General features: G+C 40.8%; 1 protein-coding gene across 3 annotated transcripts in view; it reads right to left on the bottom strand.

The window, feature by feature from the left end:
* LOC145340983 (mitofusin-1-like) overlaps window positions 1–15,292 on the bottom strand; it is a 59,149-nt gene that overhangs the window by 26,917 nt on the left and 16,940 nt on the right. For all 3 annotated transcript variants that reach the window (XM_080185625.1, XM_080185624.1, XM_080185623.1), the window contains exons 9-10: window positions 15,190–15,257; window positions 6,709–6,830 (exon numbers count right to left, since the gene is read on the bottom strand). In XM_080185625.1, the coding sequence (XP_080041751.1) occupies window positions 6,709–6,830; window positions 15,190–15,257 (190 nt within the window). The remainder of the gene's footprint in view (window positions 1–6,708; window positions 6,831–15,189; window positions 15,258–15,292) is intronic.

Below are 15,292 nucleotides of genomic sequence, written 5' to 3'. Positions count from 1 at the left end.
TAGAAATAATAGTAGGAGGGAATATTATTTAAAGGGTGAAAAGCTGCAGCATGCTACTGTGCAGATGGGCCTGAGGGTCCTTGTGCACGAATCGCAAGAACTCAGTCTGCAGGTGCAGCAGGTGATCAAGAAAGCAAAAGGAATGTTGGCCTTTATTGCGAGGGGGATAGAATATAAAAGCAGGGAGGTCTTGCTGCAACTGTACAAGGCACTGGTGAGGCCACAACTGGAGTACTGTGTGCTGTTCTGGTCCCCTTATTTGCATAAGGGCATATTGACATTGGAGGGAGTACAGAGAAGGCTCACCAGGCTGATACCGGGGATGAGGGGGTTAGCTTATGAGGAGAGATTAAATTGACTGGGCCTGTACTTGTTGGAGTTTAGAGGGCTGAGGGGGGATCTTATAGAGACTTACAAGATAATGAAGGGGCTAGATAGGGTAGAGGTGGAGAGATTCTTTCCGCTTAGAAAGGAAAACAGAACTAGAGGGCACAGCCTCAAAATAAGGGGGGGGGCACTTTAGAATGGAGTTGAGGAGGAACTTCTTCACTCAAAGGGTGGTGAATCTCTGGAATTCTCTGCCCATTGAAGTGGTGGAGGCTACCTCGTTGAATGTATTTAAGCCACGGGTAGATAGATTTCTGACAGACAAGGGAATTAAGGGTTACGGGGAGAAAGCAGGAAAGTGGAACTGATCCACTTCAGATCAGCCATGATCTTATTGAATGGAGGGGCAGGCTCGAAGAGCTAGATGACCTACTCCTGCTCCTATTTCTTATGTTCTTATGTGTGTGAACAGACACTAGTTGTGGTTTATATTAGTATGACAGAGGGAGAAAGAAAGAGAGACGTGGTCGCGCGGTCATAATTTAGGGATATAAGTAGGAAATTAGCATGTAGGACATCAAAAATAGTAATCTTCAGATTACTCTCCAATACCAAGTGCAAGGACAAGATTAATAGTCACTTGAGCAAATGAGTGTTTATTAAGGAAAATCAGCATGGATTTGCTAGGGAAAATTTGAGCTTTTGGAAGATGGTAACAAAGAGGGCTGATGAGGATAATGCTGTTGATGTGGACTACATGGACTTCCAAATGGCATTAGATATAGTGCCACACAACAGACTTGTGAGCAAAGCTCTAGCTCATGGAATGCAAGGGACAGAAACAACATAAATACACAATTGGCCAAGTGACAGGATAGAGTCCAACCAGTTTATTTGATAGTAAACACACAAGCTTGAGGTTTGCTCCTTTGTCAGGCGAATGGAGAGTTCTGGTCTCAGACACAGCATATAACAGCACACACAGTTTACAGAATACTGATTAGAATGCAAGTCTTTACAGCTAACCTGCTATTCAAGTCTTAAAGATGCAGACAATGTGAGTGGAGAGCACATTGGGCATAGGTTAAAGACGTGTGTATTGTCTCCAGACAGTACAGTAAGTGAAGTGTGTCAACACCAGATTCATCAGCCGCACTCACAAGACAGCCCTGAACATCACCCAAGCACAACACAATGCCATCCACGATCTCAAGACCAACTGCAACATTGTCATCAAACCAGCAGACAATGGAGGGGCCATTGTCATACTGAACAGAATGGATTACGGCAAAGAAGTGTACCGACAACTAAACAATGAGGAACATTACAGACACAGTTACACGCAGATCTGACTAAAGAACATACCCATCAACTCTACACTCTGACCAAGTCCTCTGACCCGGAACTTCAGAGCACCCTCCATGCTCTCATTCCACGTACTCCCCATGTTGGGGATCTCTACTGCCTCCCACGGCAAACACACCCAGCCGTCCCATTGTATCGGGTAATGGGACCCTGTGCAAGAACCTCTCCGGCTATAATCGAGGGCATCCTGAAACCTATCGTACAAAGAATCCCCAGCTTTTGTCGCGACACTACGGACTTACTACAGAAACTCAAGCACACATGAAACAGTTGAACCAGGGATGCTCCTTGTCACAATGTATATCTCGGCACTCTACACCAACCCCCCATGATGATGGCATTGCTGTAACTGCCTCAGTACTCAATGCCGACAACTGCCAGTTTCCAGATGCAATTTTACAACTCATCTGCTTTCACCTTCAACAACCAGTTGTTCATCCAGACACACGGAACAGCCATGGGGACCAAATTCGTACCTCAATATGCCAACATCTTCATGCACAGGCTCAAACAAGACTTCTTTACCGCACAGGGCCTTCAACTGATGCTATACACTAGATATGTCGATGACATTTTCTTCCCTTGGACTCATGGTGAACAATCGCTGAAACAACTATATGATGACGTCAACAAGCTCCATCCCACCACCAGACTCACCATGGACTATTCTCCAGAATCAGTTGCATTCTTGGACGCATGCATCTTCATCAAGGACAGTCACCTCAGCACCTCACTGTAACGCAAGCACACAGGTAAACTCACGATGCTCCACTTCTCCAGCTTCGACCCAAACACGTTAAAGAAGCCATCCCCTATGGACAAGCCCTCCGTATGCACAGGATCTGCTCAGATGAGGATGATCATGACAGACACCTCCAGACGCTGAAAGATGCCATCATAAGAACAGGATATGGCACTTGACTCATCGATTGACAGTTCCGACGCGCTACAGCGAAAAACTGCACCAAACTCCTCAGAAGACAAACATGGGACACGGTAGACAGATTACCCTTCATCATCCAGTACTTCCCTGGAGCGGAAAAGTTACGACATCTTCTCCAGAGTCTTCAACATTTCATTGAAGAAGACGAACATCTCACCAAGGCCATCCCCACACCCCTGCTTCTTGCCTTCAAACAACCGCACAACCTCAAACAGAGCGTTGTTTGCAGCAAACTACCCAGCCTTCAGGAGAACAGTGACACAACACCACACAACCCTGCCACAGCAACCTCTGCAAGACATGCCAGATCATCGACATGGATGACATCATCTCACGTGAGAACATCATCTACCAGGTACACGGCACATACTCTTGCAACTCGGCCAACGTTGTCTACCTAATATGCTGCAGGAAAGCATGTCCCGAAGCATGGTAAATTGGGGAGACCATGCAGCCGCTACGACAACAGATGAATGAACATCACCAGGTATGACTGTTCCCTTCCTGTTGGTGAACACTTTGGCGGTCACGGACATTCGGCCTCTGATCTTCGGGTAAGCGTTCTCCAAAACAGCCTTCACGACACACGACAACGCAGAGTCGCTGAGCAGAGACTGATAGCCAACTTCTGCACACGAGGACGGCCTCAACCGTGATCTTGGGTTCATGTCGCATTCCCTGTAACCCCCATGACTTGCTTGGGTTTGCAAAACCTCACTTACTGTCCTGTCTGGAGACAATACACATCTCTTTAACCCATGCCTAATGCTCTCTCCACTCACATTGTCTGCATCTTTAAGACTTGAATAGCAGGTTAGCTGTAAAGACTCACATTCTAATCAGTATTCTTTAAACTGTGTGGGCTGTTATATGCTGTGTCTGAGACCAGAACTCTCCATTCACCTGACGAAGGGGAAAACCTCGAAAGCTTGTGTGTTTACTATCAGATAAACTGGTTGGACTTTAACCGAGTGTTGTGAGACTTTTTACTGTGTTTACCCCAGTCCAACACTGGCATCTCCACAAGTGACAGGAAACAGAGACTATTAGTTAATAGATGTTCTTTGGGCTGGAAGAAGTTCTGTAGTGGACTTCCTCAGGGGTCACTGCTAAGACTCTTGCTCTTCTTGATATATATTAATGACCTAGACCTTGGTGTACTAGGCACAATTTCAAATTCTGCAGGTGATGCGAAACATGGAAATATAAATGAATTGAGGAGATAGTTTAGAACTTCAAAAGAAAAACATTGGTAGAACAGACAGAAAATTGGCAGATTAATTTCAATGCACAGAAGTGTAAGTGATTAATTCTGGTAGGAGGAACATAGAGTCATAGGGGTTTACAGCATGGAAACAGGCCCTTCAGCCCAGCTTGTCCAAGCTGCCTTTTTTTTTTAAAATGACTAAGCTAGTCCCAATTGCCCACACATGGCCCATATCCCTCGATAGCCACCTTGCTCATAACCGTTAAATGCTTTTTAAAAGACAAAATAATACCCGCCTCTACTATTACCTCTGGCAGCTTGCTCCAGACACACACCACCCTGTGTGTTAAAAACTTACCCCTCTGGACCCTTTTGTATCTCTCCCCTCTCACCTTAAACCTGTGCCCTCTAGATTTAGACTCCCCTATCTTTGGGAAAAGATATTGACTATCTAGCTGATCTTTGCCCCTTATTATTTTATAAATATCTATAAGATCACCCATAAGTCTTCTACGTTCCAGAGAAAAAGGTCCCAGTCTATCCAGCCTCTCCTTATAACTCAAACCATCAAGTCCTGGTGGTATCCAAGTAAATCTTTCCTACATTCTTTCTATTTACTAATATTCTTTCTATAATAGGGTGACCAGAACTGTACAAAGTATTCCAAGTGTGGCCATACTGATGTATAACTTCAACAAGATGTCCCAACTCCTGTATTCAATGTTCTGACCAATGAAACCAAGCATGCTGAATGCCTTCTTCACCACTGTCCTCCTGCGACTCCACTTTCAATAAGCTATGAACATGTACCCCTAGATCTCTTTGTTCCATAACTTGCCCAAATGCCCTTCCATTAACTGCCCTGATTCGATCTACCAAAATGTATCACCTCACATTTATCTAAATAAAATTTCATCTGCCATTTGTCAATCCACTGGCCCAATTGATCAAGATCTGTTGCAATCCGAGATAACCTTCTTCACTATGCCATCAATCTTGGTGTCATCTGCAAACTTACTAACCATGCCTCCTAAATTCTCATCCAAATCATTAAGATAAATGATAAATAACAAGTAACAGTGGACCCAACACTGATCCCTGACGCACACCACTGGTCACAGGCCTCCAGTCTGAAAAACAACTTTCTACAACCACCCTCTGCCTTTTGTCAAACTAACTTTGTATCCATTTGACTACCTCACCCTGGATCCCGTGAGATGTAAACTTATGCAACAACCTACCATGCAGTATTGTGTCAAAGGCCTTGCTAAAGGCCTTTGACACAATATCAACTGCATTATCCTCATTTACCTTCTTGGTTACCACTTCAAAAAACTCAATCAAATTTGTGAGACATATTTTTCTTCGCACAAAGCTATGCTGTCCCTAATCATCCTTGTCTCTCTAAATGCCTGTAGATCCTGTCTCTCAGAATACCTTCTAACAATTTACCCACCACAGAACGTGATGCTTACTGGCCTGTAGTTCCCAGGCTTTTCCCTACAGCCCTTTTTAAACAAAGGCACAACATTTTCCACCCTCTAATCTTCCGGCACCTTACCTGTGTCTGCTAGGGTATCTGCATTTTCCTCCCTAGCCTCCACAACTTCCTGGGATATACTTTATCAGGTCCCGGGGATTGATTTACCTTGGTGCGCTTTAAGACTTCCAGCACCTTCTTTTGTGTTCTATGTACACTCCTCAAACATCACTGTTTATTTCCCCAAGTTCCCTAACATCCATGCCTTTCTCAACAGTAAATACTGATGAGAAATATTAATTTAGAATCTCACCCATCTCTTGTGGATCTGCACGTAGAGATGACCTTGTTCTTCCTTAACAGGCCCTCCTCTCTCCCTAGTTACTCTTTTGGTCTTTATGCAAAGGCAATATAAAGAGTACAGTTCTGCAGTGGATGCAGCACCTGAACAGCCTGGGTATATGTGTGCATAACTCATTGAAGATGGTTATACAGGCTGAAAGTACGGTTAATAAAGCATACAATATCCTAGACTTTATTAATAAGGGCCTAGAGTACAAGAGCAAGGATGTTATGTTGAATGTACATAAAACACTGATTTGGCCTCAACTTGAACACTGTGTTCAGTTCTGGGCACCACACTTTAGGAAAAACGTGAAGGCACTTGAAAGAGTACAGAAAAGGTTCACGAGAATTATTCCAGTGATGGTAAAATTAAGTTACGTAGATAGATTGGAGAAGTTCTTTTTCTTGGAGAAGATTGAGAGGAGGCTTGATAGAGGTATTTAAAATCATGAGGGGTCAGGATAGATTGTTCCCACTGCTAGAAGAATCAATAAATGAGAGGGCACAAATATAGGTAATTGGTGAAAGAAACAACATAGACTTGAGGAGGAACCTTTTCGTGTAGCAAATGATTAAGATCTGGAATAAATTATCGGATAGCATGGTGAAGGCAGGTTCAACTGAGGCATTCAACAGGGAATTTGATTATCTGTAAAGGAAGAATAAGTAGGTTATAGAGAGAAGGTGGGGAATTGCTCATTTGAAGTGCTGGAGCAGTTATGATGGGCCAAGTGATCTCCTTTGATGCTGTAATGATTCTGTGAGACTGGTGGAGGGATAAGAAAATTATCATCATTTTGTCTGATGAACAAACAGGAGGATTTCATTATTACAACAGTATCCTCTACATGATTCCAGTCTACTGACAGTACAGTTAAATTTTAAGTACAGTTAAAATTTGCTAAGAAAATCATCTCACACTTTAACTATCACCTCAACATATCTACTTAATGCCACAGTTAATGAAAAAGTTTATTCAAAGGTTCAACTTCCCTAATTGTTGCCGTGTATGTGAATCAAGCCACTGAGAATTTATCTTACCTTTTTTCTGCTGCAACCACATTGATGGAGTCCATTATTTTTTTCACAGTGTCTATGATCTGTTTAGCTCTGATAGTGTGTTGTTCAAATTTTGTTTTCACTGCTGACTGCGAGATACACTCCTGCGAGGCCCAAGCAGGAACACATTACTGTGAACTTTATATTAATTGCATTGGATAAATATAAAGATATGCTCAGATACAGGCTTGCTGCTGGTTCTAAATAAATATGCAGAAACTTCAAAAGAACACAAGTATAAAATAAAATTCACACTGAATAATACTAAAACAGCAGCAAGGCAGTGTCTTGAATTAAGATTTCTATTCACAGTAATGTGTTAAAGAAAATTATACACGTATAAAATAATGTAAAACATATTTTAGTTTTCACTGCATAGGTGGACATCAACTACACAAGGTGTTGTCAATAATTAAACTGCTTTTACATGTAAAGATCTATTTAGTACAAACACAGGTTGAGGTAAAAAGGCCTTGTGTGTAATAACATCTGAAAATCTGTCATAACCTTCGGGAAAATTTTGAGATAATCCACATCAAGAATTTAGCACTTACTTCCTATTTGCATACATACTTCCTGTTGTCATAGATTTGCCACACTTCTTCCTCATTGTAACTTTCTATTTCCAAATTTAATGTATATAGTGATTGTCAATGTAAACATGTCATGCTGTAATTGTGGAACCTGACCAGTGGGTGGCTTTGTTCCCAGTCCAAAAACATCTTTATTGTTTAATTCAGCCAAATTTCATAGCCTCTGAACACCACTTTATTTTCCTCAAAGTGCATTATTTAACCATTGACTTGCGCCTTAATTTTCTTGTTAGGACAATGGATGAAAAAGAGAAGGACTATCTTATTCCCTTTGAACTACCAATTTTCTCTCCCATTCTCATTGCAACGTATCTCAATCTCATGACAGATGATCTTCAAAAATCATCACAACTAAATCAAGTGCAGTAGGACATGGCTAAGCTAGCAGTATGTGCAGACTGGTGCAGATGGAATTTAATAGAGAAGTATGAGGTGGTGCATTTTGACAGAAGTGACAGGTAGAGGCCAACTGACTTAATGGCACAGTCCTAAAGAGTGGACAAGCACAGAGATCTGCGTGCACAGTTGCGTAGATTTTTGAAGATGGGAGGATGCATTGGGAGAGGGGTTAGCAAAGTATATGCAATCTTGGCTTCATAAATCAAGACACTGAAAATAAAAGCAGGAAAATAATGCTGAATTTTTATTAAGATTTTTATAAAGGCCGCTTCAGAGTATTGCATCCAGTTCTGGTCACCACATTTTAGGAAGGTTGCAAGGACCCTTAAGAGAGTGCAGAGGAGACTAACCAGAAAGATTCCAGGATTGGAGGTTGGAGAAGTTAGTGTTATTCTCCTTGGAGGAGAGTTCTGCTGGAGGTGTACAAGATTATAATCAAGTTTGGATCAGGTAGGGGAAAAAAAACTGTTCCATCATCAATGTCCTACATTGTTAGGATCAAGGATGTTCTTAAGAGAAACAGGTATTTGAACACAAATACAGGAAAGCTGGGATATGAGTGTAGGCAGGGAATGTTGAGACTGGATAAGATCAATAAACTCTCTCAATTTGTGTCTTAGTTTTGACTTCATTAATCAGCTTGAATCTTGTTAAAACACCCATTAGCTGATGTTTCAAGAACTGTGGGTCACAGATTTAATGTTCTGGGCAAGATATACAGAGGAATGAGAGGAAGAATGTTTATGTAGCCAGTGGTAATAATCTGGAACTCACTGCCCATGTAAGTAGAGGCAATCAATGTTTTCAAAAGGAAACTGGATGGGCACTTGAACAGAGTAAACTGACAGGGCTACAGAGATAGTGTGTGAATGAGAGTGACTACATTAGTCCACGGACAGCCGCTGAGGATCCTATGATAGAGTAACTTCCTTTCATGCTCTAAATGACTAAACGTTGTGATAGAAAATTTTATGTTTTCAAGAAGTTAGATATAGCTCTTGAGGTGAAGGGATCAAAAGATATGGGAGGAAGGCAGGGTCAGGCTATTGAATTGGATGATAATGAATGATGGAGCAGGTTGGAAGGGCCGAATGGCCTTCTGTTGCTCTTATTTTTTATGTTTCTAATTCAAAACTGCTTTTGTGGCTAGTTTCTGTTGGCCTGTACTATTCATAACTATTAAATGCACTTGTATTCTTAACAGGATTCTGATGAAGGGTTTACACCAAAAATATTAACTCAGGTTTTAAGTCGGTCCGCCTCGTGTCTAACGAGGGGCATACACGCGATGGGTCGTACTGGGGCTGCTCTTGGTTTTTCGAGATTGGCCTAGTGCTTCATGTCATTAGTGTGTGCCTAAACTGGACCAGATACTGGGCAAGACGACAGCTCAGTGACTATCGCTGATTGCTGTGCAGACACATGGATTTGGGCCGGTGTCTGTGGGAGTTTGCGCATTCTCCCCGTGCTTGCGTGGGTTTTCTCCGGGTGCTCCGGTTTCATCCCACACCCCAAAGATGTGCTGTTAGGCTGATTGAGGGAATCTGATTTAGGGACAATTTATTCCTGCCAATCTGGATGGCCATAAAACATTAGACAGGGGTCTGGAGAGGGGAACTGGTGGCGTTGAGATGGCGGCGCGGGCTCGTTGGGCCGAAGGGCTTGTTTCCCAGGCTGATTTTCTTTGTTGTTTGTTTATTTTTTCTATTAACCAGAATTGAACTAACTCTGACTTACTAACCAGACAATGGTTGTGTTTCTAACATTTCCTGTTCTTATTTCAGATTTTCAGCATTCATCATGCTGTCATTTTCCCATAATTTATTTTTTCCAAGTTCATGTTATAATAACTCCAAGCTCTAAACAATATAAATCAGAATAGTCTACTAAGGTTAACCTTAGTAAAAGGCTGAGTAAAATTGTTACCTAACTTTGGATGAGACATGGATATATTGTTACAATGTCAACCTCTACAAGCAACTGACTGCTCTGTACATCAAGATTATGCAAATTTTACACTGATTTTCTTCCAATTAATAAACATGGAATATCAAAATATAAATACTTAATGTAATCATTATAACTTCCTGTTCCATTTTACTTTAAAAGGGTTGTCTCTTTTGCATAAAAAGCAAAGAAAAAGATTGCAAATGAATGTATTAAGCATTTCTACACTAGCAACCCAAACATAATTTATGTTTACACTTATTAAAAAACAATTTAAACAACTGAACTAAAGCAATACCTAACATGTCTTTCTTTTTATCCTGATTTAAGCAGTCCAGAATACAATATATACTATAGCATATTTGAAATTTGCTGTTCTTGCAATACACTAATATGTCCTAAGTGTAGAGGGGCAGAAGGGAGATAATTGAGTGCATGCCAAGTTTGCCTGTCCATTTCAATGTTTGGGAAAAAAAAGTTTAAAAAAAAGGAGAAAACAAGAATATAATAACAAAATTAAGGTAAAGTAAAATAGCATTTGTAAGAATACCTCGCCGAAGCAGGTCTAGACTTCAGCAATGAACACAAAAAGTTGACTATTAATGAAACACACATTAGGGAAGAATAGGGTTCAGCTGTAGGAGAGATCAAACTTCTCAAAGAGAAACTGAGACATGGTTAGGTAAGATGCTAATCAACATGTTAACATTGCAGAGTTTAAAAAGAACAAAACAATAAATGTTAGAGATAATATATTCAATTTCAAGCTCTACATTAGTCATATTTAACAGATCAAGGAAGAATTTTCTGAGCACCATTTTGAACCAATTATTATAAACAGGTGAAAATCCAGAGCCCATTAAATAAAGAGGTATATAATACTGCTGCAGACATATATGTGCAATATTAACTGTGAATGTTTTATTTTTGAGGTAGCTATCGAAACACCTTTTGGCGTTATAGCTCAAAGATATATTTTCCCGTGTGAATCAGAGTAAATACTGCAATTGCAAATGACTAAGACTGAATGGCTCTTTCATCCTGATATTTTAAATTTAAATATTGGCCAGAACCTTCCAGTCATTCATGCCAGCTGGACTCTTTAGATGCTGAGCGTCAAATTCTCTGAACTCGCTTGCAGCAGCAGCTGGGCATGAATGGCCAGAAAACTCCCCCCACTGCATTTATATACTTGCAGCCCAATAGTGCAATTTCACAAATTCAGCAGCTCAGGAAATTTTTAATGGTGCAGCAGCCTTTTAAACTGTAATATTCTCACATGAAACAAAAGGGCTACCTGGAAAAGGGCCTAGAATTCCTTTCTTAATTGTAGTGAACACTGATAAGTTCACCACTATTGGGAACACAATGGCATGGCAAATTCTGGTGAGCTCATTTACGCTGAAATTTGGAAGTTACAGTGTCGCCAGCCTAGGATCATGTTCCTTCCTTTCTTACTCTTAAAGTGTAGGGGTCGTTAGGTGAGAGATCTTTGCATCTTTATTCATAACATGCATAATTTTACATGCATGAAGTTAGGACATAACTCTACACATAAGTCAGCAGACAAGCAGAGGAGAGAAAATGTAGCTGCACCAACCAGATACAAATAGCAAGAGAGGTTTACAGCATGGAACCCGACCAATTGGTCCAACTTGTCCATGCCGCCCTTTGTTTTAAAACCCTAAGCTAGTCCCAATTGCCTGCATTTGGCCCATAACCCTCTATACCCATCTTACCCATGCAACTATCTAAATGCTTTTTAAAAAGCAAAATTGTACCTGCCTCCACTATACCTCTGGCAGCTTGTTCCAGAAACTCACCACAGTGTGTGAGAAAAAATTGCTCCTTTGGACTCTTTTGCATTTCTCCCCTCTCACCTTAAACCAGTGCCCTCTAGTTTTAGGCTTCCCTGCCTTTGGGAAAAGATATTGACTATCTAGCTGATCTATGCCTCTCATTATTTTATGGACCTCTGTAAGGTCATCCCTCAGCCTCTACACTCCAGAGAAAGAAGTCCCAGTCTATCTAGCCTCTCCTTATAACTCAGGCCATCAAGCTCTGATAGCGTCCCAGTAAATCTTTTCTGCACTCTTTCTAGTTTAACAATTTCCGTTCTATAATAGGGTGACCAGAACTGTACAAAGTATTCCAAGTGTGGCTTTACCAATGTCTTGTACAACTTCAACAAGATGTCCCAACTCCTGTATTTAATGTTCTGACCAATGAAACCAAGCATGCTGAATGCGTTTTTCACCACTTTGTCCACCTGTGACTCCACTTTCAAGGAGCTATGAATCTGTACCCCTAGATCTCTTTGCTCTGTAATTCTCCCCAGTGCCCTACCATTAACTGAGTAAGTCCTGTCCTGGTTCAATCTATCAAAATGCATCACCTTGCATTTGTCTAAATTAAACACTATTGCCATTTCGTCAGCCCACTGGCCCAATTGATCAAGTTCCGAGATAACCTTCTTCACTGTCCACTATGCCACCAATCTTGGTGCCATCTGCAAATCTATTAACCATGCCACCTATATTCTCATCCAAATCATTAATATAAATGACAAATAACAGTCGACCCAGCACTGAACCCTGAGGCACACTGCTGGTCACAGGCCTCCAGTTTGAAAAACAACCCTCTACAACTACCCTCTGGCATCTGTCATCAAGCCAATTTTATGTCTATTTGGCTACCTCACCCTGGATCCCATGAAATTTAACCCTATGCAACAACCTACCATGCAGTACCTTGTCAAAGGCCTTGCTAAAATCCATGTAGACAACATCAATTGCACTGTCCTTATCTACCTTCTTGGTTACCCCTTCAAAAAACTCAATCAAATTTGTGAGACATGATTTTCCACTCACAAAGCAATGCTGTTCGTCCCTAATCAGTCTTGTGTCAATAAAAATGTTCATGATTCTCCCGGTCCCTCTCCCTTGTTTAAAAGTGATTAAAAGTATTTCCTCATCCATAGAATTCATTAATCTTACAACTTCTTGGAAGCTAACCTTACATGGTCATACAGCAACCAAGCTGCGACAATTATCTGAAATAAAAACTCTGAATATTACAATCTAAAACATTAGATCTGTTTTTTCTCTCTACAGATACTGCTGACGATTGAGCATATTCTGTTTTTATTTCAGATCTCCACCTTCCACAATAATTTTCTTTTTAACTGGGGAACGATGTGGGGAAATTTTACCCATTTTCTCACTTCTTGGACTTTGTACTTGAAGCACTCTTAGGACTGGAGATAAGTTTGTAAATAAAGGAAATCTGGTGAAGGAACACCAGCCTCCAAAGGAGTTATTTTGATGGCGATGAGGAAAAACAACAACTTTAAGGAACTTGTTCACTAATAGGCAGCTTCGCTTGGGGTAAGCCATTTTAGGTATTATGCCTCTGTTTGGGAAACTAGATTCTTTTGACCCTGATCAGGACCAAGATGTAGAAAACATGTGTTTTTCAGGCTAACAGCATTATGCTCAAAAACTGTTAGTATTTGCCATTACTCGCAGCTTAACTTTCCCAGAGGTACCAGATACCAAAACCTTGAAGGAATCAGCAGAATGATTCCTTCAAGTGAGGGAATATTATGATCCTAAGCCACCTCTGATCCAGAAAATGTACTGGTTTTACTTGGCATTCCAGGAGACCAGGAAATGTATTACAGGTTTCCTAACAAGGTTGAGATGATTGGTGGAAGCATGTGAATTTGGGTTGATGTTTAATGAGATGCTTAGAGACAGTTTGGTCTGAGGGATAAATAATGTAGCTATCAAAAACACTTGTTGGCTGAAGCCCAACTGGACTGCAAACAGACACTACAGCTAGCCTTATCGTTGGAAAATGCTGCAAGTGGAACATAAGAACATATGAGTTGCAAACTGTCCTGATGGAAGTGGACACCCATGCCAGTTCGACTGAGTTTGGGACCACCACTTGAGCATAGGCAATTACATAGGCTTCCTGAGGAAGCATCCGGATCTGCTCACAATACAGTCCTAAAGCAAAGCCAAACTTTGACCAGTCAATAATCCCTTCAGAATCCAACCCAGCAAAACATTGTAATTGTTGCCAGTATGTAGGAGTCAGACAGCAAAGCAAGCCTTCAAGACCTAGATTTAGGAAAATGACATGTCCAAGAGACTGCACACCCTGGAAAGTCCATCTATGTCTGGCATGGAACAATTAGATTGCGTAGCAATGTCCAAATCAGACCCAATTAAGATAACCGAAAGATTAAATGGACATCCAGTATTAACAGAGGTCGGTACAGGTGCAACCATATTGATAGTTGGAGAATCAGCGTTCAATAAAATTTGCACCCCTCACTCACTCATGTTTGCGTGTGAACTTATAGCATTCCAATCTTTTAGGTCCAATCCTAACCTTCTCATCAAAACTACAGACAAGATCAGTGGTGCTATTATTTGACACACTGACCTCTACCTATCAGAGGCAAAATGTCAGTTCTCTGACACTCCCATTGCTCCATGGGCCATGCCCCCACCAATGAACATTAAATTATAATTTACAAGACTACCACCGACCTTCTCTCTTCTGGAGATCTTCCTTCCACGGCTCTCTGCCTCATAGTTCCTAACCTGAACACCTAACTTCTTCCTCCCTCCAAGATCCACAAACAGGATTTTCCTATTAGACTCATTCTTTTATGACCTCCGTGACCTTTCCTCCTCCATCTTTTTAAACAGTTTCTAGGCTCTTAACACATTACCTCTGCAACATCAACGCCCAATTTCTCTACGCCTTCATCCAAAAAGGATCATTTGAAACTCTCCTCTTCTTCCTTATATGGAGGCTCAGAATTTAGAGCCAAGCCACAACTACAAGTAGAGTAATTGAAATTAGGGATGCTCAAGAGATCAGAATTAGGGAAAACATAAATATCTGAGTTGTGGGGTGAGAGGAGATTACAGAGTCAGGCAGCAGCAAAGTAAAGGATGCATTTGAAAACAAGGATGAGTTTTTTGTTTAAATTAAGACATTGCTTACTGAGAATCAATGTAGGTCAGTGAACATAGAAGTGAAGGGTGAAAAGAACTTGATGCTCATTAGTACACAGGTAGGAATTAAACTGCTTACATTACAAAAGACAACTCTTTTTTTGTTACCTCTGTTCAAAGTCAAACTATACCTAGAATGCTAAAAAAAAATCAGTTTGTCATTTTCATTGATGTCTCAATAAGGATACAATATTCATTCTACTAAAAGTCTTAATTGTAAACTTTTTGAGGATGCAATGCTTTCTTTATGAACCAAGCACAGCTAAAGCTCGAATTGAAGGGCTGTAATTTTACTAAATCAATGCATATGTGTTTATTGAAAATCTTCTGCAGTCATATAGCCAAATAGAAATTCAGCATGGAGAAATATTTTCTTGCTGGGCTATAAATTTCTCTATTTCATTTTAGGAACCAAACCAGAAGATGCTGCATCAAAAAAAAAATCAACTCTATGGGACATGAATAAAAGAAGCCCATTGGTCATGTACCTCAAATTGCCGCTCAAAATTCTGAAATTCAAAAAGCCTAGCCTGGAATCCATCTGCTAGTGCACCACCTGTAAATCATAAAGCAAAAACAACATGAAGTAGC

Source organism: Carcharhinus amblyrhynchos, chromosome 3 (assembly GCF_965287045.1).
Source record: "Carcharhinus amblyrhynchos chromosome 3, sCarAmb.v2.hapA, whole genome shotgun sequence".
NCBI lineage: Eukaryota > Metazoa > Chordata > Chondrichthyes > Carcharhiniformes > Carcharhinidae > Carcharhinus > Carcharhinus amblyrhynchos.
The sequence above is the reverse complement of the archived record's forward strand: the minus strand, read 5'-3'. Positions and strand labels throughout refer to the sequence as shown.